Consider the following 27,300-nt stretch of genomic DNA (forward strand, 5'->3'; position numbering starts at 1 on the left):
AAGTCCGTTCTCCTTGCCCACTCGTTCCTCTCGCCGCCGCGCTGCCGGGCGTCTGGTGAAGCTGCCAAAGCTGCAGTCAGGCGAGATCGGCAACGTGTTGGCGCGCTTCGAGCTTGCATCGCATCGTAAGCAGCTGCTGCTGCCTCCGTCGCCGCGCGTCAGGTCCTTCTACCTCTTCATCGTCTAACAAGGACTGCAGGAGTACGGTCGGCGGGGCAATTTTCGAAAAGCGCGCGAAGTGCAATAGCGGATGCGGAAGCAACATAACATTCGCCAGACGACACGTTCGTGCACCCGAAAACAGTCGGCGAAAATGGCCGTTAAGTTAAGCTCCGAAGGCGTCGCACTCGAGCGCACTCGAGCGTGCTCCTTTGGAGTTCGGAGCGCGCTAACTTAACGCGCCCACTTTCTTTGGAGGCCGACGAAAGCTTTAGGTGTAGAGTGCTAATCCTATTGTCGGATGCCAAGCCCGTCGGCCAGCGCAGTCGCACGAAAACAACCACACAATTATCTGGCGGTCGTAGCTCACTACTTTTGACTGAACAGATTAAGAAGCAATGAAACTACCCGCGTCACCAAATTCAGACAAACTTCGACATGCAAGAAAGCGCAAATTGTGAGGGGGGCGTATTTCAACAGGTGATACGAGTGCGCCTTTCTGCCCATTTTAAGACGTGCATTGCACTGCGAGTGATAGTGGCGTCAACGCCCCTTGTAGCGATGGGCGCTGAAAAGAAATTCATTTATTAATAATAATAAAATTAAACGTATTTTCTTAACTCATCACGAATATATAAAATTTACTAGGAATTTTATTTTCGTTGAGTGAATCTGACTGTGTTTCGTTTGAATTAAAAAACGCATTTTTCTTTCCCAATGTTTGTTCCCTCCAAACATAGTCGCGCTTCAATCGCTGCTCTCATAACCCCCCATGCTGATATCGGTGACAATCTGTAGTGAACTGCTTTTCGCCCGAAGCTTCGCGACCTATTTGAATCGACCTTGTTCAATCCGAACAAGCGTTCCGTTGGTGCCGGCAGAATAGAGTTTCTTGGTGACGTCATTGACTAGGACGGCATCAAACGAAGCCCGTCACTGAGAAAATCAATGATGCAAATTCCACTGCCGAACGACAAGCTCGGAGTACAGAGGATGCTAGGAACCGTGAATTATTTCAGCAAGTTTATGCCGTCACTGGCCCAAAGGACGACGCTCCTCAGAAATCTTATAAAGCAGAATACTGCGTTTGACTGGACGCCTAATGACGCTGAAGAGTGGAGGCAGCTTTGCGAAAGTTATGGTAGAGCGCCTTTACTACTAGTGTTCGATCGAACAAAAGCAACAAAGGTGTCATGTGATGCATCGGAAAACAGAATCCGCGCAGCGCTATTGCAGTGCCACCAGGACACATGGAAGCCTGTCGCGTATGCGTCGCGGGCACTTACAGAGTGCGAACAACGTTACTCGCAAATTGAAAAAGAGTCGATGGTGGTGGTATATGGATGCGAGAAGTTTAACCATTTTGTTTATGATCCGTCGTTTATTCTTGAAACTGATCCCCATCCCTTCATCGCCATGTCGCAGAAGGCCATCGGAAACATGCCCCAGAGCTTGCAGCCGTTTTTCCTGCGCCTTCTTCGTTATGACGTCAAACTTCAGTTCACACCAGGGAAGCAACTGCTTCTTGCCGACATGCTGTCACGTGAAACAACTGGACCAATCACGGAAAACGACGTCATCAACGACGACACTGATGTGCACTCCGTAAGTGCTGCCTCTTGACTTGTAATCGACAACACCTGGAAGAGGTTGGCTACGGAAACGAGTCGGAATGAAGATATAAAGCAAGTTCTTGCGGACCTGGCGGCAGGAAAAGCACTCCAAGGCCATTGGAAATCTTTTGAAGGAGAGCTTTCTCACGGGAACGGAGTCCTCTTAAAAGGGTGCAATGTTATAATTCCGGCTACAATGAGGAAATAAACTTAGGAACGCAGTCATCAAGGCCATCTGGGCATCAATAAATGCAAATCATGGGTGAGGTATCTCGTCTTCTGGCCAGGAATAAACCGTGACATAGAAGCTTTCGCACAGGCGTGTTCTGCATGCAAAACGTACGCGTACAGACAGCCCCAAGAGCCCTTAATGTTACGCCCAGTACCTGATAAACCGTGGCATCGCGTCGGCATCGATATTTTTGAGCATGGTGCACGGCCATACCTGTGCGTTTGCGACGCATTATCAAACTTTCCTGAAGTAGAGATGATAAAAGATACTACCCCGAAAACAGTCATTGAAGCAACAAGTGCAATTCTTGCTAGATGCGGCATACCAGTTGAAGTTTGTTCGGATTATGGCCCACAATTTTCTAGCCACGCTTTTGCTACATTTGCCCGAAGGTACGACTTCAACCACACCACTTCCAGCCCTCGGTAGCCCCAGTCCAACAGTCTGGCGGAAAAAGGCATGCAAGTAGTTAGGAGGATTTTAAAGAGAATCACTCAAACGAATCACGATTTTTGGCTTGGTCTTCTTGCCTACAGATCTACTCCAATGGAATCAGGACTATAACCTGGCGAAGTACTTCAAGTAAGATGACTACGGACAACGCTGCCCGACGTGCGGCCATGCCCAGGTCTCAACGTACAGAACCATCGTCAGACCGACCATTGCAGCCGACAACTACCCCCGCTCAAGCCTCGAGACACGGTACGCATCAAAGATGGGGCGTGGGCCACGAAAAGTCAAGTCATTCAAGCCACGACATATCCCCGGTCGTATCACATCATCACTCAAGACGGCACATTCCTGTGCCGCAATCGGCGACATCTGCTGCCTACAAGAGAAGCTTTTCGACAGAGAGGCCTTTGTGGGTCCGAGGAGAACCTCCGCCTAGGAGCTGCCGAAAGACCTTCATGATACAGCAGCAACGATGCCGCGAGGTCACCGGCCACAACTGGCAACATTGATGGATGTATGTTATGAGCGTCCCTTTTGAAACAGGGTAGTGGGTTGCGCCACCAAGCTCTTGCTACTATACTGCCTAATATCATACCTATGTTAAACAATCAAAAAAGAAAAAAAAACACTATGAACTACCACGCCCAAATTGTCTGATCCCCTATTGAGAACTGTGTTTTTATACGTCTCCGTCTTTTGTCGTTTCCCTACTTTTCTTCCACCAATCCTCCAATCCCCTCTTACTAATGTCTATTGCGGACATGTTTCCTTTACCACAGTTCCCGCTGAACCTAAGGACTTCAAGGAGGCCAGTGGTGCCTAAATCGACCGCTGGGTAGTCGTCTTCACATTCTAATAAAACATGCTCCGTCGTTTCCCTAGCTTTACCACGGTAAGAACATGCTTCTTCTTCCTTCTTGTATCTCGCTTTATAGGTGCGTGTTCTAGGCATCTCGATCTCGCTCCGAAAACTAATGAGCTTCACTTCCGGCCAGTAGCCAAAGCTGTCACCACTTTGCGCGTCGCAGTTCTCTCGTCGACGTAGTTCGCAATGTGTTCTCTTTGTGTGCACCTCTCACCATTTTTTTCCCTCGACGAATATCAAACTTCGCCTTCGTACTCCGGACGTCACTTAATTGACCCCTCACATTTGCTTCAACTGCTGTCGGCATTTCCGTTTAGCTTGTGAACGGTGCAGTTTACAAACAAATACTGCGTGATGGAGAGAGAGAGAGAGAGAAACGCAGAGGAAAGACAGGAACGTTAACTTGAGATTATCTACAGTTAGCTACGCTGTACCGGGGGAGGGGCAAAGAGATGCGATAGGTGAGAGAAAGAAAAAAGAGTGAAGGAAAACAGCGCACATGTACACAGAATACAGAACTGTTTATGTGGGCACTGTCACGCACTCTGCGAAAGCGTTCCTAGTGTTAGTGTCCCTGTCCCATCCTACGTTACACAGTGTACAGTCACAATTAGTCGCGAATTCCGATGTCTTTCAAATAACGCAGCAGTGCCTTCATAGAGCATCACGTTGATGTTCGCGTAGGCCAGGCTAGACATTGCATACGGTGACAAGGGGGGCAGCTGTGCGCATCGGATTCAGTTCTATAGTATTTTTTCAACCGTTTCACGAAATATTGGCCTCACAAAGCTTCGAACATGTGCGTTGGATCTGCCTAATTCTTACAATTGAATAAAGAATAATTATTAGAACTGAACTAAACAATAAAGCACGACCTACGGTAATGGCGACGTCCTTTCTAAGAACAATTTAAACACAATAGCCGCAGGCCAGCAAATGAAAACCTTTAAAAAGTTAAACTGCGGTTCTGCGCAAATGTAAAAAAAAAAGAATATGCAATAGCCGCCGTTGTCTTCAACCAGAGAAACAGAGAACTCTGAAATAAAGCAAATAAAAGCAACGTGAATGGAACACTCGTCTTCACCTTGATAAATATCTTAACATTTGCTGTCTCGGTGTGCCAGTAGCTCGCGCAGTTGCCTGCGCGCATGCTCATCGTGTGCTTGGAGTAAGTGCGCAGCAGTGTCGGTGGCCAATCCCGTAATAACTTCTCACAAAGTGTAATGGTTCATATACGAAGAAAATTTTCAAACAGCTATGGAAAGCACTTTACATATACGTGGTACATGTGGACACGTAGTTCGCAATGTTTTAACGTGTAACCTATATGTACGTATGTACAATTACAACACTTCCACCCCAAGAGCCGCGATAGTAGCAGCATGTATACGTAGCTCGGTACGTCGCTCAAGGTTAGTCAGGTGTTCCCGATGCCAAACTCGGCCCACTTGTCGGGTCCGAGCCAGAATTGAAGTTAAAAAAAAGAAAACAGCTTAGCGAAAGAAGTGTGTGGGCCTGTTCACGCGCACGTCCAAGTATTGGAGGTTTGGGCAACTGGTGCGGCTGATGGCACAGAAGAGCGCAACACTGTGCCAAAACTCTCTGCAGGAACTCGTGGGCTCATTCAGTTAGCAGCGCCGCCAGGTAGAAGTCGAGCGCCGAATAGCAACGAACCCAAGCTCGGTTCTATACGATGCTTCTCCGGTTCGCAGTAGAAATAAAAATAAATCTCTGTACAGTCACCGGATTGACAACAGTAAACACCAGAACGTGTGTCACGCATTACGGACAGGGTGCTGTGGCGAAACGCTAGTGCACTCTCGAAGTCCCTAGGTTTAGCAGATGCACGCACTGATGGGGCCCGGAGGTCGTCGGCTGCAGTCCACACCAAGACCCTCTGAGACAAGGCGCACGTGCGTGAAACGCCGTGTTGGTCATTACCTGATGCCGTGTGGTAGTGACGGTAGCACGGGACTTGCGAGTGCTATATTAAGGGGGTGCATCTGCTAAACCTACAAATATCAGAGTATACGTCAGCTCCTCGCCAATGTACTGTGCCTGTATCGAGTGACACGTGTTCTTGCGTTAGCTGTCACAAAGCTTGTGACTGCGTTGCATCTGCTGTCGGGTAGGCGATGGCTCTTGCGGAAAGCAGGAGAGACAGGCTGTAGGAGCGAAGTTTCGGATGTCTCCTTAGTCGCGTCCACTTTCGTCCTGTTAGACATGACCAGATAAACTTAATTATGTGGCGTTATTTGCTGTAACGATAAATCAAGTTTTAGGAACGCCGTTTATTGGGATCCCCTGAATTAATTTTCACATCCCGGGGTTCTTCAAAGTGTTTCGAATGCACGGTAAACGATCTTTTTTTCATTATTCCGCTACCATCGGAATACGGCAGCAGGCTCGGGATCGAAACCGCGTTCTCGAACTCACCAGCTCTATGCCATAGCCAATTGGACACCACAGCGCGTCGGGCAGCAGCAGTTCGCACGGTGCTGTCGAGCACCGCCACCAGCCGTGACGGACGCTTTCAGTATTGTAAATGAGGTTACCAATGTGCCTCAAGATAGACACTTTTCAAGTCGTTGATAACACCACCTTCCTATTTTTGCGAGAGCAATGTTGTATCGTGCGCTACCGCAGGCGGGATGACCAGAGGGTCCCAGCAAGGGCTGCAGAAAGCCTCCATGTTTATTCAACAGCCGTGTATATATACCTTAAGTGGGAGAAGGTGTGCTCCCTCACCACCATGTGTCATGTGCGATACCAATATCGGTCACGTCACACGTGCCATAAATGCGAAGCCAGCGCTGCTCTAGATACGATGGATACGATAGATCCCCTTTTCTTTCAAAGGAGGAATAAAACACAGGAAAGAACATTAGTAGAAACGAACATTTAGAATGCGATTTAGGGAACTTGCACAAAGCTTCGATTATATGTAATCCTCTGTGCGGACCTTCGTTCTCGGGTTGACGTTCTCAACGCAGCTTCTTTATTATGCTGCAAGGCTGCAGGAGCGTTGGATGAGGCGGGAATGTTGCCAGTTGTGGCCGGTGACCAGATGCCAAAAAAATTGTGGGGCTTTACGTGCCAAAACCACTTTCTGATTATGAGGCACGCGGTAGTGGAAGACTCCGGAAATTTTGACTACCTGGGGTTCTTTAACGTGCACCTAAATCTAAGTACACGGGTGTTTTCGCATTTTGCCTCCATAGAAATGCAGCCGCCGTGGCCGGGGTTCAATCCCGCGACGTCGTGCTCAGCAGCCCAACACCATAGCCACTGAGCATCCACGGCGGGTGGTCACCAGTTGCCAGTTGTGGCCGGTATTCTCTGCATGGGTAGAGGAGAATGGCATTTTGGGAGAGCTTCAGAATGGCTTCAGAATAGGTAGGCGTTTGGGTGATAACTTGTTTGTTCTTACTCAGTGTATTGAAATAACAAAAGCAGAAAGCAGGCCGTTGTATGTCCTTTTGAGACATTACAGGAGCCTACGACAACGTACACCGCAACATTTTGTGGGATATTCTAGAAGGGGAAGGCTTAGGTAACGATTGTCTTCAGCTTTTGAGAGAGATTTACCTATAAAATAACGTTTCCGTTGAATGGGAAGGGATGAGAAGCGAGGAGAAAGTTCATATTGTCACGTGGTAGTGACGGCGAAAAAAGCAGCAATATGGTGGAATACAAACTAGCTTTTATTGGGCGAACTTGTGCCCACAAAAACAGGCTACACTTTTAGCACAACGATAGCGGCGAACACGGTCGGCGATCGTCGGAAATCTGGTCAGTGGGTCAAGCGCGTCGGCTTTTAAAGAACAGTCGTCGAATGTTCCAGACTAATCGTTCGGACCCGCGTGCCTTCCACGAATTTCTACACCATTCGCGTCAGGTGATGAAATCGGATAACATAAGGTTCGGCGACAACAGGCAGCGGATAGAAGCATCGATAACTTTCCGGAAATTTGGGGTACATGCAGGCGCGTCCCACGCCGTGTGATTACATTTGTTAGGCGGCGAAACATGGTTGCCCGTCAAAGATAAGTACACGTGTCTTTATACAAAAAAGAAGAAGCTTTATGAGCCCTCATTTGATAGCTCCCCCCGATACTCTTTCCGTAATCAACCCTTACCAGTTCCTTTTTCCCGTACAAGCTACGGAGAATGTCTTCTTCAATACCAGATACCAGCAATACTGAACAAATTCTTAACTTGTACCAAATTCGAACTACCAGAATATAAATTCAAAAAACATGTGCGAAATATTCTTTTAAACATGTAAGAATCATTCGAACAACATCTTTATTTTGCTATTTGGTATATATTTCCTTTTGATGTATAAAATTATTTTTTGCCTTTGCACAAGTGCTTATAAGGATTTTGTGACATCTGCATTACATGCAATTACGTTGTGCACTAAAAGTGTTGCGTTGCGTGTATTATATTTCATGCCTATATTTTTGTACAGCGTTTCAGATGATTATTTTTGCAATCTGTCTGCTGCTGTTTAATGGGCCCTTGGGCACTCTCAAGATGTCTGCGACATCTTTTCGCCCAAGAACCTCCGACTCGGTGTTGGAAATAAACTTCACTTCACTTCACTTCACTTCAATACCCCCTCTTAAAAAGCATCGTCCCGATGCTACAAATACAAGAGAGTGAAACACAAAAGGTCACTTATTAAACATAAGTAACAAAACAATGAAAAGAAACAAAGTCCAAAGGTCAGTTACGCGAAGCCCCAAAGTTCATTAACGCTGGTAGTACGGCTCGAGTCGCACAACGTGGACTATTTCAGGTCGTGAGCGGCGCCGCTGTGATAGCGAAATGCCGTCTGGCACAACCTCATAGTCCAGTGCGCCAATACGACGGATGATCTTGTACGGTCAGAAATAGCGACGCAAAAGCTTCTCGCTCAGTCGTCGTGGGCGTATAGGGGTCCAAACCCAAACACGGTCACCGGGCTGGTACTCGACGAAGCGTCCTCGGAGGTTGTAGTGTCGGCTCTCGGTCCTCTGTTGGTTCTTGATTCGCAGGCGGGCGAGCTGTCAGGTTTCTTCGGCACGCTGGAGATAGGTAGCGATGTCAAGATTCTCTTCGTCAGTGACGTGCGGCAGCATGGCGTCGAGCGTCGTCGTCGGGCTCCTGCCGTAAACCAGCTTAAATGGCATGATCTGTGTTGTTTCTTGCACCGCCGCGTTGTAAGCGAATGTTACGTACGGCAGGACCGCATCCCACGTCTTGTGCTCGACGTCGACGTACATTGCTAGCATGTCGGCGAGGGCCTTGTTCAGGCGCTCCGTGAGACCATTCGTCTGCGGATGGTAGGCAGTTGTCCTCCTGTGACTTGTCTGGCTGTATTGCAGATTGGCTTGCGTGAGCTCTGCTGTAAAAGCCGTTCCTCTGTCGGTGATGAGGATTTCTGGAGCACCATGTCGCAGCAGGATGTGCTCGACGAAAAATTTCGCCACTTCAGCTGCGCTGCCTTTTGGTAGAGCTTTAGTTTCAGCGAAGCGGGTGAGAAAGTCCGTCGCCACGACGATCCACTTATTTCCGGATGTTGATGTCGGAAACGGTCCTAACAAGTCCATCCCGATCTGCTGAAAAAGTCGGTAAGGAGGCTTTATCGGCCGTAGTAATCCTGCTGGCCTTGTCGGCGGTGTCTTGCGTCGCTGATGGTCTCGGGATGTCTTGACGTAACGGGCGACATCGGCAGTTAGGTGCGGCCAGTAATACCTGTCTTGTATCCTCGATAGCGTCCGGGAGAAACCGAGGTACCCAGCAGTCGGATCGTCATGTAGGGTGCGCAGTACTTCTGGACGCAGCGCCGACGGAACAACAAGAAGGTAGTTGGCGTGGACTGGTGAAAAGTTCTTCTTCACGACTACGTTGTTTTGAAGCGTGAACGAAGATAATCCACGCTTAAATGCCCTAGGGACAACGTCGGTGTGCCCTTCCAAATACTCGACTAGGACTTTTAGCTCCGGGTTCCATCGTTGTTGTTCGGCGAAGTCTTCCGCGCTTATAATGCCAAGGAAGGTGTCGTCATCCTCGTCATCTTGCGGCGGCGGGTCAATGGGGGCGCGTGATAGGCAATCGGCATCTGAGTGTTTTCGTACGGACTTTTGTGTTACAGTGATGTCGTATTCATGTAGTCTGAGGCTCCACCGTGCCAGCCGTCCTGAAGGGTCCTTTAAGTTAGCTAGCCAACACAACGCGTGATGGTCGCTGACCACTTTGAATGGCCTGTCATAGAGGTAAGGGCGAAATTTCGCTGTAGCCCAAACGATGGCGAGGCATTCCTTTTCGGTTGTAGAATAATTGCCTTCCGCTTTTGACAACGACCGGCTAGCGTAAGCTATCACGTGTTCATGTTCATCTTTTCTCTGGACTAGGATGGCACCGAGGCCTAGGCTACTGGCGTCAGTGTGTATTTCGGTATCAGCGTGCTCGTCGAAGTGCGCAAGTACGGGCGGCGACTGCATGCGTCGTTTGAGTTCTTGAAATGCGTCGGCCTGCGGCGTTTCCCACTTGAACTCAACGCCACATTTAGTTAGATTTGTCAGCGGCTCAGCGATGCGTGAAAAGTCCTTGACAAATCGCCTGTAGTAGGCACACATGCCAAGAAATCTACGCACTGCCTTCTTGTTGATGGGTTGCGGGAACTTTGCAATGGCAGCTGTGTCCTGCGGGTCGAGGCGGACTCCGGACTTGCTGAAGACGTGTCCTAGGAACAGAAGCTCATCGTAAGCGAAGCGGCACTTTTCTGGCTTCAGAGTAAGCCCTGATGACTTGATGGCCTCTAGTACTGTCGCAAGACGCCTCAGGTGATCGTGGAAATTTCCGGCGAAGACGACGACGTCATCCAAGTAAATGAGACAGGTCTGCCACTTCAATCCTGTTAAAACCGTGTCCATAACGCGCTGGAACGTTGCAGGCGCTGAGCACAGTCCGAATGGCATAACCTTGAACTCGTAGAGGCCGTCTGGGGTGATGAAGGCCGTCTTTTCGCGATCTCTTTCGTCGACTTCTATTTGCCAATAGCCAGACTTGAGGTCCATTGACGAGCAGTATTTAGCGTTGCAGAGCCGATCCAATGCGTCATCTATCCGTGGGAGGGGGTAGGGGGTATACGTCCTTCTTCGTGGCAGAACGCCGGCTCTTCCAACTCTACTCTTTTTGTGAATTTCTTAGACTTTGCCAGTGGACTGCTATTTCCTCCTTAACTGCGATGGAGACGGAACCTCACGCGCGTCCGCCGGACTCGGCAGTGCCCGTGGCGGCTGCCTCCAGGAAGCGCAACGGCACCGAGAGCGACACTGACAGCGACGACACCATGCAGTACTATGTCAACAGTGAAGATTCTTGTGACGACACCTTCGAGCTGGTGCGGAGTCGTAAAGCAAAGCGAAGATTTCTCAGCGCATCATCGAATTCAAGTGAGTCCACCGTGAGTTCTTCGCGGGGTACCGAGGAGCTCACCATCCTGTTCTCGCCAGTTCTCGCCACTGACAACCTGAGACGCCTCGACAGGCAAGCCGTGTCTTCACATCTAGAGGCGCTGGTTCCAAACGAAATCGAAGACATCAGAGTGAACACCCGTAAGAACGTGCTAGCGATTGACGTAGAACACGCCGCTGCGTTGGATTCCTTGTGCAAGGTCACGGAACTTGGCGGGATGAAAGTCCGCCCTTATATTCCGCTGGGCAAACAAGTCCGTACTGGCGTAATTTACGATGTTGACGAGACCATTGTCGACTCCGATCTGTCAATCTTAACCAAGCCAGCTACGGAAAACACCATCATCGCAAACGCGTTTCGTCTCGGCACGTCATGGTGTGTGAAGATAATATTTAAGGGCGAATCCCTCCCATCGCATGTAAAAGTGGGCCACTTCCGACAAGCAGTTCGCCCCTTTGTACCAAAACCGCTGCAGTGCTGGAAGTGCATGAAGCTTGGCCATGTGAGTAGTGTGTGCAATAACACTACCATCTGTTCTCGCTGCACTGGGCCCCACACCACAAACACGTGCGAGGCCAGTGTGCTGACGTGCACAAATGCAGCGGCTCTCACGATGCATCTTCGAAGGAATGCCCTTTGATTCGAAAGAAAATGCAAATATTGAAGACAATGGTTAGAGACCACTCGTCTGACCGAGAAGCAGCAGCATCTATTAAGCGACAACGATCACGTCGCCGACGTCGATCAAGAGCCTCCAAAGCCTCTACAGAACGTCACACACGTATATTACCACCCACTCTTCCGCCCAGGCCAAACGCAGTCAGCTCAAAGGACAAAGGTGCATCGAACAGCACGGCTGCTGACGCGTGGCCTGCACTCCCGAGGCTACATGCCCCTACTGAGCAAAATGATACTTCTACAGCAGGGGACACCTCGTCTGTTCCTGATAAAGTGGCGGATCAAGATCAACAAATAGTTGTTATGATCAGTTCTCTGGTGAGTGCTATTCGTGTTCTTCTGGACAAGCTAGACACCAACAGCTCGAAGTGCATTGCAAGTGCTGGATGCCATCAGTCCGGTTCTGGCGAGCCTTCAGAAGTCCAGTGCTTGAGAACTTCTACAGCAGAACCATGGCTCGTCGACAACAACAACGATTCCGGGATGATGTGAGAAGTGCCTCCATATTCCAATGGAATGCGAGAGGCCTGAGGTCCCGTATTTCGGATTTTCGACAGTTCGTATTTGAAAACCATTTTCCTATACTGGTCATCTGTGAACCGAACTGATCAGCATCCATAAGACTATCGGGATATGAATCTTTTGTTTCCAACACGTGTGTCCGTAGTAGTAAGGTTCTTGTTTACATTCGCAAGGACCTTACGTATTTTTCCCAACACGTAGCGCCACACGACGGTAACCAATACGTCTGTGTTACTGTGAAAAAGAAGAAGTCTTTTACTCTTATTGGCGTCTACCTTTCCCCAACAAGTCAGTTTGATAGAAGAAGACTGGAAGATAATATGGCTGCTACGCCCGGTCCTTGGATAACAACAGGGGACTTCAACTCTCACCACCATAAATGGGGAAGCTCCAGGATAAATTTGAGGGGCAGGTCACTAACATCCTTTGCATCAGGCCACAACTTGTGTCTTCTAAATGACGGAAGCCCGACATTTCTGCGAGGAACTACGTACAGCAGCTGCCTTGACTTGACACCCGCCGTGGTTGCTCAGTGGCTATGGTGTTGGGCTGCTGAGCACGAGGTCGCGGGATCGAATCCCGGCCACGGCGGCCGCATTTCAATGGGGGCGAAATGCGAAAACACCCGTGTGCTTAGATTTAGGTGCACGTTAAAGAACCCCAGGCGGTCGAAATTTCCGGAGTCCTCCACTACGGCGTGCCTCATAATCAGACAGTGGTTTTGGCACGTAAAACCCCAAATATTATTATTATTGCCTTGACTTGACTTTGGTGGTACGTTGCCTGAATTTGAGCGTGCAGTGTTTCACTGATATCGAAACCCACGGAAGTGATCATATTCCGACCTATGTGAGAATCGACAGACTAGACGCCGCATTACCGGTTGTCTCTCGCCAAATCGACTGGTCAGTCTTTCAAAATCGCGTAGAAGACACATGCAAGACACATATCGCACGAAGATTAGAAGACATGATTGCAGACGTTATGCAAGATTGTACACGCTGCTTCACACATCCATCAAAGCGTACAGAGAATGACATTGAATTGGAAAGACTTCGTGCACTACGTCGCCGAGCTGAAAGGAGGTACAAGCGCACGAAGTCAATTCTTGACCTCAGAGAAGCTCGGCGCATGCAAAAGAAGATCAAACGCCGAATGGATTAGCTAGCGGATCAAAGATGGAAATGTTTTCGCGACTCACTAGGCCCCCGCAAGCCATTGTCCCATGTGTGGCGTACCCTAAGGGGCCTTTGCTCAAGTCTCCAGCAACGACACCCATTCAACGCCCTTGCTCTCTATCAAAACCGCGGTGAGATGGACGTCGCAGAGGAATTTTGTGCGAACGTCGCCGGCGGCACAGTTTTAGACATGGCTCTAGGCAACATCCCCGGTCCACGAGATGCACGTATGGACGCTCCATTCTCTATGGAAGAGTTAGAAGCTGCTATGGCGCTATGCAGGTGTTCGTCTTCACCAGGGCCCGATGGCATAACATATACTATATCATATCATATACATATACATATCTGCAGGTCAGTCAGCTGGGCAATTTGCCCGCTTATCGTAGCGATGATAGGTTTCTGTTGGTCCTGCCGTGCCCTCAAAAGTGTTTTGCTATTTTGTCTGATTTTATTTATTTTATTTTATTTTTGTCTGATTGCTGGTCGATGCTCATGTTATTGCTTGTGTCAGGTGACATAGAACAGAACCCTGGGCCAGAGGCTAATGAAATGTTGCAGGTCATTATCGATAGACTGGACGAAAGCGACCGCAAGATGGACCGTATAAGAGAGGAAATTGCTGCTGTTAATGCTAAAACTGATAAGTTACAAGGAATTTTGACAATGTTCGAGGAAATGAGCAACAGAATTAATAAATTGGAATTGGTTGTCCAACAGCAAGCATTGAAGTTAATTGACTACGAAAACAGAAGTAGGCGCAACAATCTCCTAGTATTTGGAATCAATGAAAGTGCTTATGAAACAGAAACCAAACTCAGAGAACAGGTCCTAGACGGTATTTTTGACAATACTTTGGGGGTCCCCGTCAGGACAGTAGAGAGAATTCACCGAATTGGAAAAGCGAAACCGGATAAACCAAGACCAATTATTATGAAGTTCCTTGATTCCAGGGAAAAGGACAGTGTTCTAAAGAACTGTTTTAAACTGATGGGCACTAATGTTCGGGTTAGCCAAGACTATGCTAAGGAAACAGCGGAAATAAGAAGAAAGCTTTGGGAGAGTGCAGCATCGGATCACTCAAAAGGCACGAAAGTCAAGCTTATCTACGATAAACTTAAAATAAAAGACAAAATGTACACTTGGGACCTCACTAACGATAAGCGCATACCATATGGATATAAAGAAAGTAGATTCGGTAAAGAAAAGCAAAAAAAGTTTGAAGTGGCAGGCTGCCCGCCTGACCCAGACGGTTCAACAAGTTCGATGGTGACGCCCGGCTCGTCACCTACGTCATAGCTACGTTTTCTTGTTTTAAATGCACGCAGCATAGTTAACAAAACAACTGACCTAGAATTTCTGCTGCTTTCCCAGAGCCCTTGCATGGTTTTGATAACGGAAACTTGGCTGCACTGTGGGATACAAGATGACGCAATTATTCCCCCTGGATACAAAATGTTTAGGAAAGACCGCGATTCACGTGGAGGAGGGGTGTGTATCATAATAAAGAATTCTGTCCACGCGGCGCTAAATGATAGTGATATCCCTGAAACAGTTTGGTGCAGAATTTCCTTTCAAAGTGTCGTTTATCTAGTCGGTGCAATATATCGGACACCTTCGACTTCGCTTGACTTCCTAAACCGATTGAACACATTCTTGTGCCACAATGTACATAGGAACACGCGGTTAATTATGGCCGGAGACTTCACTTTACCGCACATTAACTGGCAAGACCTACTCTGCAGCGGCGCTGAAGCATCCAGCGCTGATAAACTACTGGATATAATGTTTTCTTTTAATCTAAATCAAATCGTTCAAGAGGACACAAGAATAACTTCTAGGTCGCGGTCATTGTTGGACCTAGTGTTCCTATCCAATAATATAGGACATCATTTGTTGACAATTGAGGAAGGTATTTCCGATCACAGAATAATTGTAGTGAATATGGCTACTAGCAGTGTGCCCCGTATGAAATGCTCCCCTATAATTACGGTAAAGGACTACAAACGTGGTGATGACAATTCAATATTAGATTTTTTGGAATTCTCGTTTGGCCAATTTGAGCACCATGCAAAGGAAAAAACTGTAGATGAGCTTTGGAATGAATTTAAGGATATAGTAGACCATTGTGTGGAACGATTTGTGCCAACTCGAAAAAAAAAGGACTAAACAACGCCGACCTTGGATTAACCGCGGCATCATTCACATGAAAAGAAAATTAAAGCGACTGCGTAAAAAGAGAAAAGGTTCGGACGAAATACCGAGACTTCGCGCAGAGTTGAGGCATACTCTGACACTATCCAAAAAGCAATTATATATATCTTTTGAAAATGAAAGGCAAGACCTCTGCACAGCTCTCAATCAGCTAGATGGAAAACCGTTCACCTTGAACAAGATCTTGGGACCATGGCCTCGCATATCGCAGCTGCAAAAGGCCACAAAAGCGCTGATGCGATATTTGAAAGCGACCGGACTGAGTCAGCGTCTGTGATCCGGACTGAGTGACCGACTGATATCTCCAGTGGACCTTCTCTTCTTTTGATCTTTCCGTCCCCCTTTCTCTTTCCCCAGTGTAGTGTAGCCAACTGGGCTCAGTCCTGGTTAACCTCCCTACCTTTCATTTATCATTTTCTCTCTCTCTCTCTCTCTCTTCGTGATCTTGTTCGGACGACGATAATCGACGCACAAACGTAGGGTTCCGTGCTTTTTCTTCACCAGGACAACAGGAGATGCCCACGCCTCATCGCTTTTGGACGGCTGGATGATGTCGTCGCGCAGCATTTCGTCGACTTGTTCTCTTATAGCTTTACGTTCTCGCGGCGAAATTCGGTAAGGGCTCTGGCGGAGTGGTCGAGCGCACTCCTCGGTGATGATGCGATGCTTGGCGACTGGTGTTTGTCGAATCCTCGATGACGTCGAAAAGCAGCCTTTGTATCGTCGGAGCAGACTTCTCAGCTGCTGTTGCTTAATCACGGGGAGAGTTGGATTAATGTCGTAGTCTGGTTCGGGAACCATGGTCGTCGGGGTAGATGCGGTGGAATCCGAGAGGACAAACGCGTTACTGGTTTTCAGAATTTCCTCGATGTACGCGATCGTCGTGCCCTTGTTTTTGTGCTTGAACTCCCGGCTGAAGTTTGTCATCAACACTTCGGTTTTTCCTCCATGCAATCGAGCGATCCCTCTTGCGACGAAAATTTCACAGTCTAGCAGTAGACGTTGGTCGCCTTCGATGACGCCTTCTACGTCAGCGGGTGTTTCGGTGCCGACCGAAGTAACAATGCTGGAGCGAGGCGGGATGCTCACTTGATCTTCGAGCACACTCAAGGCGTGGTGACTACGAGGGCTCTCCGGCTGCATCGCTTTATCTTCCGACAGCGTTATTGACTTCGACTTCAGGTCGATGATTGCGCCGTGTTGGTCCAGGAAGTCCATACCGAGAATGACGGCTCGTGAACACTGTTGGAGGATAACGAAGGTGGCAGGGTAAGTCCGGTCATGAATGGTTATTCTTGCCGTGCAGATTCCAGTCGGCGTGATGAGGTGTCCTCCAGTGGTACGAATTTGAGGGCCTTCCCATGCAGTTTTAACTTTCTTCAACTGCGCGGCGAGGGGTCCACTCATGACTTAGTAATAGGCTCTTGTGTCCACTAAAGCGGTGACTGCGTGGCCGTCGAGAAGCACGTCGAGGTCGGTGGTTCTTTGTCTGGCATTGCAATTAGGCCTTGGCGTCGGATTGCGGCTGCGTCGTGTTGAACTGAAGCTGGAACGTCGCGTCAAGTCGTCTTTCGTCGGTGAAGTCTTGGCTTCCTGACTTCGTTGGGACAGCGGCGTGTCGTTATTATGTCGTCGGGTTGGCCTCCTCGTCGTCTTCGTCGGCGGCGGAGGATCTTCGTCAGTTCGACGAACAGCAACCACAGCTCCATCGGTTGCTGCTTTTAGTTTTCCGGATATGAGCTCGCTGACCAGCCCCGGGCTGGGCCAGTGTATGGTCGGCGCTGCAGCGACAGGTGACGGCAAACGGAACGGTCGTCGAGGGCTCCACTGAGTAGCGGCGTGGTAGTCGGCGATGTCACGAGGGCGTTCACCTTACCGAGGGCGCGGTGCATCGACGGCGAACCCTCGCAATCCCAGGTCGTGGTATGGGCATCGCCGGTACACATGGCTGGCTTCGCCGCAGTGGTAGCAGAGCGGGCGGTGGTTGGGGGCTCGCCAAACGTCCGTCTTCCTCGCGTAGCTTCGCTGGGCGACGGGTGGGCGTGCTGGTGGCGGCGGCGGTGGATGACGGAATTGCAGAGTTACAGGGCCCTGGCGTTGTCGCGGAGGGGGACCTTGACGGCGGGTGAGGGCGGCGTAGGTCATCGCTTCCGGCTGAGGTTGCGGTGATCGTGGTTGCACCTTAGGGACTCCAAGCGATCGCTGAACCTCTTCTTTGACGATTTCAGCGATTGGATCCACTTGGGACTGCGTCCTTGGGTAGAACTTCTGCAGCTTCTCCCATACGACCGCTCTGATAATCTCGCGTAGATCGTCGGTAGCCAGTGATTGAACCCCGGCGTAGTTTGTAGAGTTCATGCGGCGATTGAATTGCCGGTTTTGGATCTAGAGTTTCTTCTCAATGTTCGCGCCTCACGAAGAAACTCTTCGACGCTCTTCGGTGGGGTTCTTACCATTTCGGCGAAAAGTTCCTCCTTTACATCACGCATCAGTAGGCGGACTTTCTTCTCCTCGGCCATATCCGGGTCTATGTGGCGGCACAAACGGCTCATTTCTTCCGTAAAGATGGCAACGTTCTCGTTTGGTAGCTGCACTCGGGCGTCCAGCATAGCTTCGGCCCTTTCCTTGCGCATGACGCTTGTAAAGGTGCGCAGGAAGCCGCTACGGAACAGGTCCCACGTAGTCAAGGTCGACTCCCTGCTCTCAAACCATGTTCTGGCGGCGTCTTCTAAGGCGAAGTAGACATGCCGCAGCTTGTCGTCGGAGTCCCAGTTGGTGAATGTCGCGATTCGTTCGTAGGTCTCCAGCCATGATTCCGGGTCCTCAGTCGCTGCTCCATCGAAGGTTGGTGGGTCCCAAGGTTGTTGCAGGATAACGGGGGATGCTGGGGCAGCCAGTGGGGTTGTCTTGACCATGATCTTCTTTGTCGTCTCAGGTAGAAGTCCGTGCTCTGGGGGCAGTCCTTGCAGTCTGCGGCTAGCACGCTGGTCTTGGGTGATGTTGGTTCTGTCCTCGGGCTTCGGGCTTGAATCGCGGGTTTGCAGAGGCGTTCGGTACATGAACGCACAAGCACAAGGCGAAGAAAGCAGCATTATGGTGGAATACAAAACTGGCTTTTATTGGGTGAACCTGTGCCCACAAAAACAGGCTATACTTATAGCAGAACGATAGCGGCGAACACGGTCGGCGATCGTCGGAAATCTGGTCAGTGGGTCAAGCGCGTCCGCTTTTAAAGAACAGTCATCGAATGTTCCAGACTAATCGTTCGGACCCGCGTGCCTTCCACCAAGTTCTACACCATTCGCGTCAGGTGATGAAATCAGAAACATAAGGTTCGGCGATAACAGACAGCGAATAGAAGCATCGATAACTTTCCAGAAACTTTGGATACATGCAGGCGCGTCCCACGCTGTGCGATTGCATTTGTTAGGCGGCGAAACGTGCTTGCCCGATAAAGATAAGTACACGTGTCAATATCAACAAGGGACTGAGGCAGGGGTGCCCTATATCCCCGTTCTTTTAGCAGGTCTACTTCAGGAAAGTTTGATACTGCGTTGCAGACGCACAGGTATGACCGTCCACCAAGCTCAAAAATATCGATGCCGACACGATGCCATGGTTTATCAGTACTGGGCGCAACTTTAAGAGCTCTTGGGGCTGTCTGTACGCACACGCTTTGCAAGAACACGCCTGTGCGAAAGCTTCTATGTCACGGTTTATTCCTGGCCAGAAGACGAGATGCCTCGCTCGTGATTTGCATTTATTGACGCCCAGATGGTCTTGATGATTGCGTTCCAATGTTTCTTTCCTCATTGTAGCCCGAATTAGAACTTTGCACCCTTTGAAGAGGACTCCGTTGCCTTGAGAAAGCTCTCCTTCAAAAGATTTCCAATGGCCTTGGAGTGCTTTTCCTGCCGCCAGGTCCACAAGAACTTGCTTTAATCCCGACTAGTTTCCGTAGCCAACCTCTTCCAGGTGCTGTCGGTTACAAGTCAAGAGGCAGCACTTACGGAGTGCACTTGAGTGTCGTCGTTGATGACGTCGTTTTCCATGATTGGTCCAGTTCTTTCAAGTGACAGCGTGTCGGCGAGAAGCAGTTGCTTCCCTATTGTGAACTGAAGTTTGACGTCATAACGAAGAAGGCGCAGGAAAAACCGCTGCAACCTCTGGGGCATGTTTCCGATGGCCTTCTGCGACATGGCGATGAAGGGATGGTGATCAGTTTCAAGAATAAACGACGGACCATAAACAAAATGGTTAAACTTCTCGCATCCATATGCCACCGCCATCGTCTCTTTTACAATTTGCGAGTAACGTTATTCGCACTGTGTAAGTGCCCGCGAGGCATACGCGACTGGTTTCCATGTGTCCTGGTGGCACTGCAATAGTGCTGCGCGGATTCCGTTTTCCGATGCCTCACATGACACTTTTGTTACTTTTGTTCGATCGAACACTAGTAGTAAAGGCACTCTACCATAACTTTCGCAAAGCTGTCTCCTTTCTTCAGCGTCATTAGGCGTCCAGTCAAACGCAGTATTCTGCTTTATAAGATTTCTGAGGAGCGTCGTCCTTTGGGCCAGTGACGGCATAAACTTGCTGAAATAATTCACGGTTCCTGGCATCCTCTGTACTCCGAGCTTGTCGTTCGGCAGTGGAATTTGCATCATTGATTTTGTCAGTGACGGGCTCGGTTTGATGCCTTCCTTGTCAATGACGTCACCAACAAACTCGATTCTGCCGACACCAACGGAACACTTGTTCGGATTGAATGTCAGAGCCCCGCGTTCTGCTGCTTGTGGTACCGAGTGCAAGCGCCTGTCATGCTCCTGCCTTGACGACCCCCAAACCAGTACATAATCAACGTATACTCTGACCCCAGGAAGGCCTTCAACAATTTAATTTAGCGTTTTCTGAGATACCTCAGGCGCCGATGCTATACCAAACGGTAAGCGCAGCAATCTGCAGTGCCCGAATGGCGTTGCAAAGGTGCAAATTTGTTAGATTTCGCTTTCCAACGGAATTTGGTGATAAGCAGAGTTCGCGTCAAGTCGGGTGAAAACTGTAGGGCCCGCTAACTCTGCCTCTATGTCTTCCCTTCACGGCATTATGTAATGTCTCTCTTGATGCATTGGTTAATCCTCCTGGGGTCGATACATACTCGAATTTTCCCGTCTTCCTTTCTAACAATGACCAATGGGTTTAGCCAGTGTGTGGGCTCGGGGACTTTGGTTATGATGCCTGCGCGCTCCATGCGTCCCAGTTCTTCTCGCAAGGGTTCCTGTAGAGCCAGCGGTACTCGTCGGGCTGCTTGGACGATTGGCGTGGAGTCGTCACGTAGAACCATTCGATAGACCCTTTCCACGCACCCGGTTCCTCTGAACTAGTGGCGAAAGTTCATTGCGACTTCCTCAGAACTGTTTCGAGATACTGGGTGTATGCGTGACACAAGCTCAAGATTTTCGCTAGCCAGTAACACCAGGATGGCCTGATGCCCCTTGGACATCACGAAGAAGTCGGGGACGACGCAACGATCACCTAGTGCTAATTCTTTACGAATGACGCCATCATGCTTGATAACCCATCCGCCATACGAACGTAACCCCGCGCTGCTTGGTTTCAGGGGCGGCTTCCGGCGAATTTTGAGGTAGCATCCGAAAGGTAGTAGATTTGCTTGCGCTCCTGTATCGACCTTGAATATAACTGGTACGTCCTTGATTTGGGTGACAACTGTCCAGTCGTGTTGGCTTGCTGCGCAGCTTGACACGTCCAGAATGCCAAAGTTATCTGCACCGCCCTGAAGTTCGCGAATATCGGCAAATTGTCTGTCGCAGATAGGAAAACGGTTAGGGCGTTGACATTTGCGACATGTTTTCCCGAATGCAGGACACCTTCTTGGCGGGTGCATATGTGCGCACTTAGGACACGTGTAATGTCTGGGCAACTCCATTTGTTTACTTGGGTGTTCCTTACGCATCGCGCCAATGTGGCTTTCGTCCCATGCCCATACTTTTTGTTGCGCTGCTGTCGCTTCAGCTGCTTTGGCAACGTGCTCAGCGTTCAGTAAATTCAGCGTAGTGTCCCGCAGCAACCTTTCCTGAAATTTCTCGTCGTTAGTTCCATAAACAATTTGGTCCATAATCATTAAGTCCATTTGGGAGCCAAAGTTGCTTGCTCGTGCCTCGTTCTTTAGGTCTCGCAAAAAAGGTTCGAAAAGGTCACCAGGGGCCTGGACTCACGTACAGAAAACGTAGAGCTCATGGACTTCGTTCTGCTGGGCCACACAATATGAATCGAACTTCGGAATGACAGCGGCGTAGTCATTCCTGCTCTCGTCTTCGCCAAAGCTGAACGTGTTGAAGATCTAGATGGCGTCTTCGCCTGCAACGCTCAGCAGAAGTGCTGTCTTGCATGATTCCGTTCGAGTGTTGCTGGGTGGCTGTTCCGATAAGGCGAAAAAAATTCGAACCTTTAGTTGAATGCCTGCCAGTTCTTGGCAATTTAACCAGCCGAGCTCAGCGGGCCTGGTAGCGTCAGGAAGTCCATGGGGCTGGCCTTGTAATATAATCTTCGGTTGACCAAGACTGGACGTAGGCGTTCACACCAAGGTCGATGGAAATAGGTCGCGAAGCTTCGGGCGAAAAGCGGTCCAGTACAGGTTGTCACCGACATCAGCATGGGGGGTTATGGGAGCAGCGATTGAAGCGCGACTATGTTTGGAGGGAACAAACATTGGGGGAAAAAAAACGCGTTTTTTAATTCAAACTAGACACAGTTAGATTCATTCAACGAAAATGAAATTCCTAGTCAATTTTACATATTCGTGATGAGTTAAGAAAATAGTTTAATTTTCTGGTTATTAATAAATGCATTTCTTTTCAGCGCCTATTGCTACAGGGGGCGTGGACGCCACTATCACTCGCAGTGCAATGCACGTCTTGAAATGGGCAGAAAGGCGCACTCGTATCACCTGTTGAAATACGTACGCCCTCTCACAATTTGTGCTTTCTTGCTTGTCGAAGATTGCCTGAATTTGGTGACGCGGGTAGCTTCATTGCTTCTTAATCTGTTCAGTCAAAAGTAGTGAGTTACGACCGCCAGATAATTGTGTAGTTGTTTTCGTGTGACTGCGCTGGCCGACGGGCTTGGTATCCGACAATAAGATCAGCACTCTACACCTAAAGCTTTCGTCGGCCTCCAAAGAAAGTATGTTCGGTGCAGGGATGCGATTTCAACAACCGTACGGCTGACCTTTTCCTGTATCGCTTTCCACGCTTAAAGCTCGAAACGCCCATCAAGATGAATGGAGGGGCATTGGAATGTATAGCTCCAAAGGAAGAACAACAAAACAAATTTCGCGCCTTCGAAAGCAAAATGACGTCACTTCTGCTTTTAACGTACATGGCGTCACGTTATTTTTTCTTCCGCCGAAAGTGTTCCCACCACATACAGATGGCGCTAAGCCCCATGAACCGGCAATGGACCGCCATGTTTTGAACGCATGGGCTCCTATGGAAGCTTCGCTACCAGGTATATTTACCTTGTTCACACCACTTCTGACACCCTGTATCGTGCGGTGCCACAGCTCCAAGCAAGGGGAGCGGAAAGCCTCCCTGTTTATTCCACAGCCGTGTATATATATATACACTAAGTGGGGGAGGGTGCGCTCCCTCATCACCGTGTGTCATGTGCGATACCGATATCGGTCACGTCATTCGTGCCGTAGATGCGAAGCCAGCGCTACTTCAGATACGATGGATACGATAAAAATGTAACCACGGGATCAAATCTCGGACACGGCGGCCGCACTTCGATGGGCACGAAATGCGAAAACACCCGTGTACTTAAATTTAGGTGCACGTTAAACAACCCTAGGTGGTAGGAATTATTATGGAGTCTCCCACTACACCGTGTCTCATAATCAGGTCGTGGATTCCGCGCGTAAGACCCAATAATTGAGCATGTAACCACGAAGATATCTTGAATCACTGCACTTCCGATCCCAGTTATTGCACCTGGGGCGCATGTGTGAATGGCAACATTGTATATTGTTGTGTACCTTCCAGAATAAGAACTAGTTATAAGGGAGCACACGTCTTGTAATCTGCCTTGTTTGCGTACTAAAATCCTCGAGCTCGTATTTGCTTCTGCATGAGCATGTACTGACTCACCCAACAACTTGTGTTATGCTTAACGGAGCACGCGAAAAGAGACCGAGCTCTTCCTATCGTGCACTGCCGGTGGCCGCACGTAGTACAAAGCATGCGCAAAAGAAATCCGAGGCGAGCGTGCGATGCACCCTTGACCATTGCCTCGTTGATGGCGAAGGCGAACCAACGCTTCGTACAATGACTGATGCTAGAATGAGCTTTTTCGCTTACAGCAACGATTTACCGCGGGCAAACAAATCTTTCCAAAGGCGTTTGTTTCCTGCACGTACTGTACGTGTCACTGTCCGATCTTTGTTTCTCGTGGTTCAAAGCAACAATCCCCTGTCTCGAAAATGAACGATCACCATTTGCTTACTGTCTCCGGGAATACCGTTGGGGTGGCGCCGCGGTTCGGCGACATTTAAGAATAGACTCGTATACCACTCGCACTATGTCGCCATCAATTAACACGCTTGTTTCGAGAGTACAAAAATAAGTTGCAGAAAATATTCGACGAAAATATTAGATTTACCTGAAGAACAGAAGTCCTGTCAGTGAAGCACGCCATACGGTCAGGAAACAAACGCCTCTGAGAAGAGGTGCTAGCCAACCATGTTTGACTGCTATAAGCAAAAAGGCTTGTTTAGGACCAATAATTGTAAAAAAGCGTTGCTTCGCCTGCGTCGTCTATGAGGCAATGGCAAAAACTGCATCACACTGCCAACGCAGATATTTTATTTTTTTGCACGTGCTTCGTCGAGCACGAACAGGCAGTCCGTCCACCGCTCGCGTGCTCCGTTTACTTTCTCTGGAGTCTGTAGAACGCGCACATAGTTCTACCGAATAGCATTTAAAAAGCAACAAAATATAAGAGACAAAATACTCAATATAAATGTATGAAAGCGTTGCGACATGCGCTGAAAACAAAGAGGAAGCATGAAGATGCCATAGGCATTCGAAAATACATTTTAATGAATAAGCAAATGATAAACTAGCGTAAGTTTAACCTTTCGCCTATGTTGAGAATTTTCACTGGTCCGACAGCCCTCAGCTACAAAACTGTCTGAAAGTCGCGGTTGATCGGTTTGATGAGACCTATGAAGGTAGCCGTTGAACACAGGAAGCACGGACGGTCGCAAACCACGCCGCCACCCTCTGCAGTGCCCTCTTGCCGCATCCATGTGACCCGCTGCTCGGTGCCGCCGGAAGTGCTTGGGTAGTGAACGTGGAGGCACCGCAGGTCTGGCAGTCTGGTAGTCAGGGTACTTACGCACATTTCTGCCACGTCTTCTGCCATCGGGTCCGCCAAAAGAATGGCCAGGTACTGGAGGCTGGTGATGTGAATTAACTTGCTCTGCAACAAAACAGTGCATTTCGGAGAGTTCGAGAGTTTCTTTGTTTTTTTTCCACCATGACGTCCCCTTCTGAGAGCTCTTCACTATGCCATCATTTCGAAGTGAAAGGGCTATTCGCTGAAATTTATTCTCATTACTCTTTCGTTAAGAAAGGGATCAGCATTGAACGTGCTGCAAAGGTGCGAGTTATTCATTATTCCACTCTTGAATTTACAGGTGTGAAGTAAAGGTTATAAGCAGTGGTGAAAATATAAGAGAAAGACCACTAAACACCGAGAAGAAAAATAAAAAGTAATTTTACGGATTGACGAGTAAAGTACCAACCATCGCTGCATCCGTGGTAGAAAACAGCGAAAGAAAGCCATTCATGTTTCTTGTGCCGTTAGACGACTGCAGAGATTCGGCCAAGTGTTATTAAGAGCATTAAATTACGAACTCCTGCAGTATGGGAAATAGAAAAAATTTGAGAGAAAATATCAGTTCCGGTGAGCTCGATACGTCAAAATTGAGGACGGCATGACTTCCCGTCGTGAGATTAGAGCACTGGCGCAAATGCACTCACCAAAAAAAAGTTCTCGCTCAGAGGTAGAGAGTGAAGCTTAAGCACGAGGTGACGCGGCCGGGCGTCGATGAGTAGTTCGCCCATACGCTCGTAGTCACAAAACATGGAACTGAGACAGTCGGCAAGTCGCACTGTAACAGCTCGGCAGTGTTCGAGGAACCACATCGAGATTAGCCTGGGCACGTCGCTCAGAGTCAGCCCGACGAGCTTAATACGAAGAAAGGGGCCATTGGCGTGGGATCCATCCATATCTTCTTCGGGCTCAGTACAGAACCCACCGTCGCAGGCGGCACATCGGGCGAGGCTACCCTGACGGTCAAAGCGCACGTCCAAGTCTTCGAGGTTAGGGCAACTCAGCGCCAAACGACGCAACGCAAATCGGTGGCAAAACCCGCACGGAGGGGCACAGAGCGCCCGCAGGGACGGAAGCCTTACTTCTTCAAGCATTGCAGTAAAGTCGTTGTCAGCGCGGAAGTGGAACGAACTTACATTGAGTTCGACGATGTGCTGGACTGCGGTCAGTAATTCTCGCAGACTTTGGCGGTAATTGCCACCGGCCGTCGGATAGGCGGCGGAATGGCGCTCCGCTGGGTATAGCACGAGACACAGTTGGCGGACTTCGCTCCAAACGTGTTTGCCGGCGGCTCGATAGATCCACTCCGGTGTAAGGTTGCCTTCGTGGACGGCAAACACGATCATCTGAGACGGCAGGGTGAGGCCATCCTGGTTGAAGAGTGCGAGGTCGATGAATCGAGTGCAGTTCCACGAGTCGCTCCGTCTGTCCCAGCTGACGTTGGCGCAGATGGCCGCGCAATTCGTTAACTCGATCGGCACTGTCAGCTCATGCTGAATGGAGGCCGGCACCTCCGAGGTGAACACGAAAGTTTGCGAAACAACGTAGTCTCGGAGGATGTCGCGGCACTCCAGGAGCGCGTTCCAGAAAACTCCGTGCACCAAGTGGACGCGCAGCTCAGCCAGGTTCGGGCACAAGCGCACGAGCAGCGAGAGGAGTTTGAAATTCTCGTAGCCACCGACTTCGACATATGCGCGACGCAGGTTCCTGACCGGGGATTCGCGGATCCGCGGCACCAAGTCAAGCACCTCCCTGACCTCGGAGTCTACCCCCGTCCTTGCCACGAGCGAGAACTCGACTTGCACCAGATTGGGAAGCCAGTCAAAAATCAACCTGAAAAGGTCACTCGACCTTAGCGAGCACGCGACGCACCGTAAGTACCGAAGGCCGGTACATTTGCTGATGAGTACAGACAGTTTGTCCGGATCCGCAAAAATGCAATTTGTTAGGTCCAATTCGTGGACGTCCGCTGATGCATCGACCTCGTTCAGCCTCTGTTCCAAGGCACACGCTCGCTCGTTGGCACGCAGACGCACAATCATTTCGGCGTCCTTCTGCTGTCCCTCGTTCAGCGAGTACTTCACCATTCGAATTACAGGAACGACTGAGGTGGTTGAAGGAACGGTCGAGGGACTGACGCATATAGCATTGTGCGATATAGCACTTGTTTCAGAGGGTGAAGTCGCTGATAGCTGAGATATGGCAACACCACCGTCCCTTTTAAAGCGGTGAATAAAAATCTACGCCATCCGATGGCTTGAAATGGTTCCAGTGTACGCGGCGGAGTAATCTACTCGTGTCTGGAAAAGAATCTCGTTCAAAGCGGAAAATAGTGAACTGGAGTGCCAGTGCGGTCGCATGGCCATTTTGTTGGTGCTATTTCGTCCGTGTCTGAACACGGTGATACGGGGCTCACGAACGTGATCCACTCTTCGAGATAAGACTCTTAACGGGTTGCACATGCGCGACCAAAACATCAGTGTGGCTATATGAACCAGAGTA

General features: G+C 49.4%; 1 protein-coding gene across 1 annotated transcript; it reads right to left on the bottom strand.

The window, feature by feature from the left end:
* Positions 1-24,476: 24,476 nt before the first annotated feature.
* On the bottom strand, positions 24,477-27,120 carry LOC135905333 (uncharacterized). Its single transcript, XM_065436365.2, has 2 exons — positions 25,446-27,120; positions 24,477-24,882 (listed from the first exon to the last, which is right to left on the bottom strand). Exons 1-2 carry the CDS (start codon positions 26,883-26,885, stop codon positions 24,580-24,582), a joined length of 1,743 nt encoding a protein of 580 aa, XP_065292437.1. The 5' UTR covers positions 26,886-27,120; the 3' UTR covers positions 24,477-24,579.
* Between the last annotated feature and the right edge of the window lie 180 nt (positions 27,121-27,300).

This window comes from Dermacentor albipictus, chromosome 3 (genome assembly GCF_038994185.2).
Source record: "Dermacentor albipictus isolate Rhodes 1998 colony chromosome 3, USDA_Dalb.pri_finalv2, whole genome shotgun sequence".
In the NCBI taxonomy this organism is placed as follows: Eukaryota; Metazoa; Arthropoda; class Arachnida; order Ixodida; family Ixodidae; genus Dermacentor; species Dermacentor albipictus.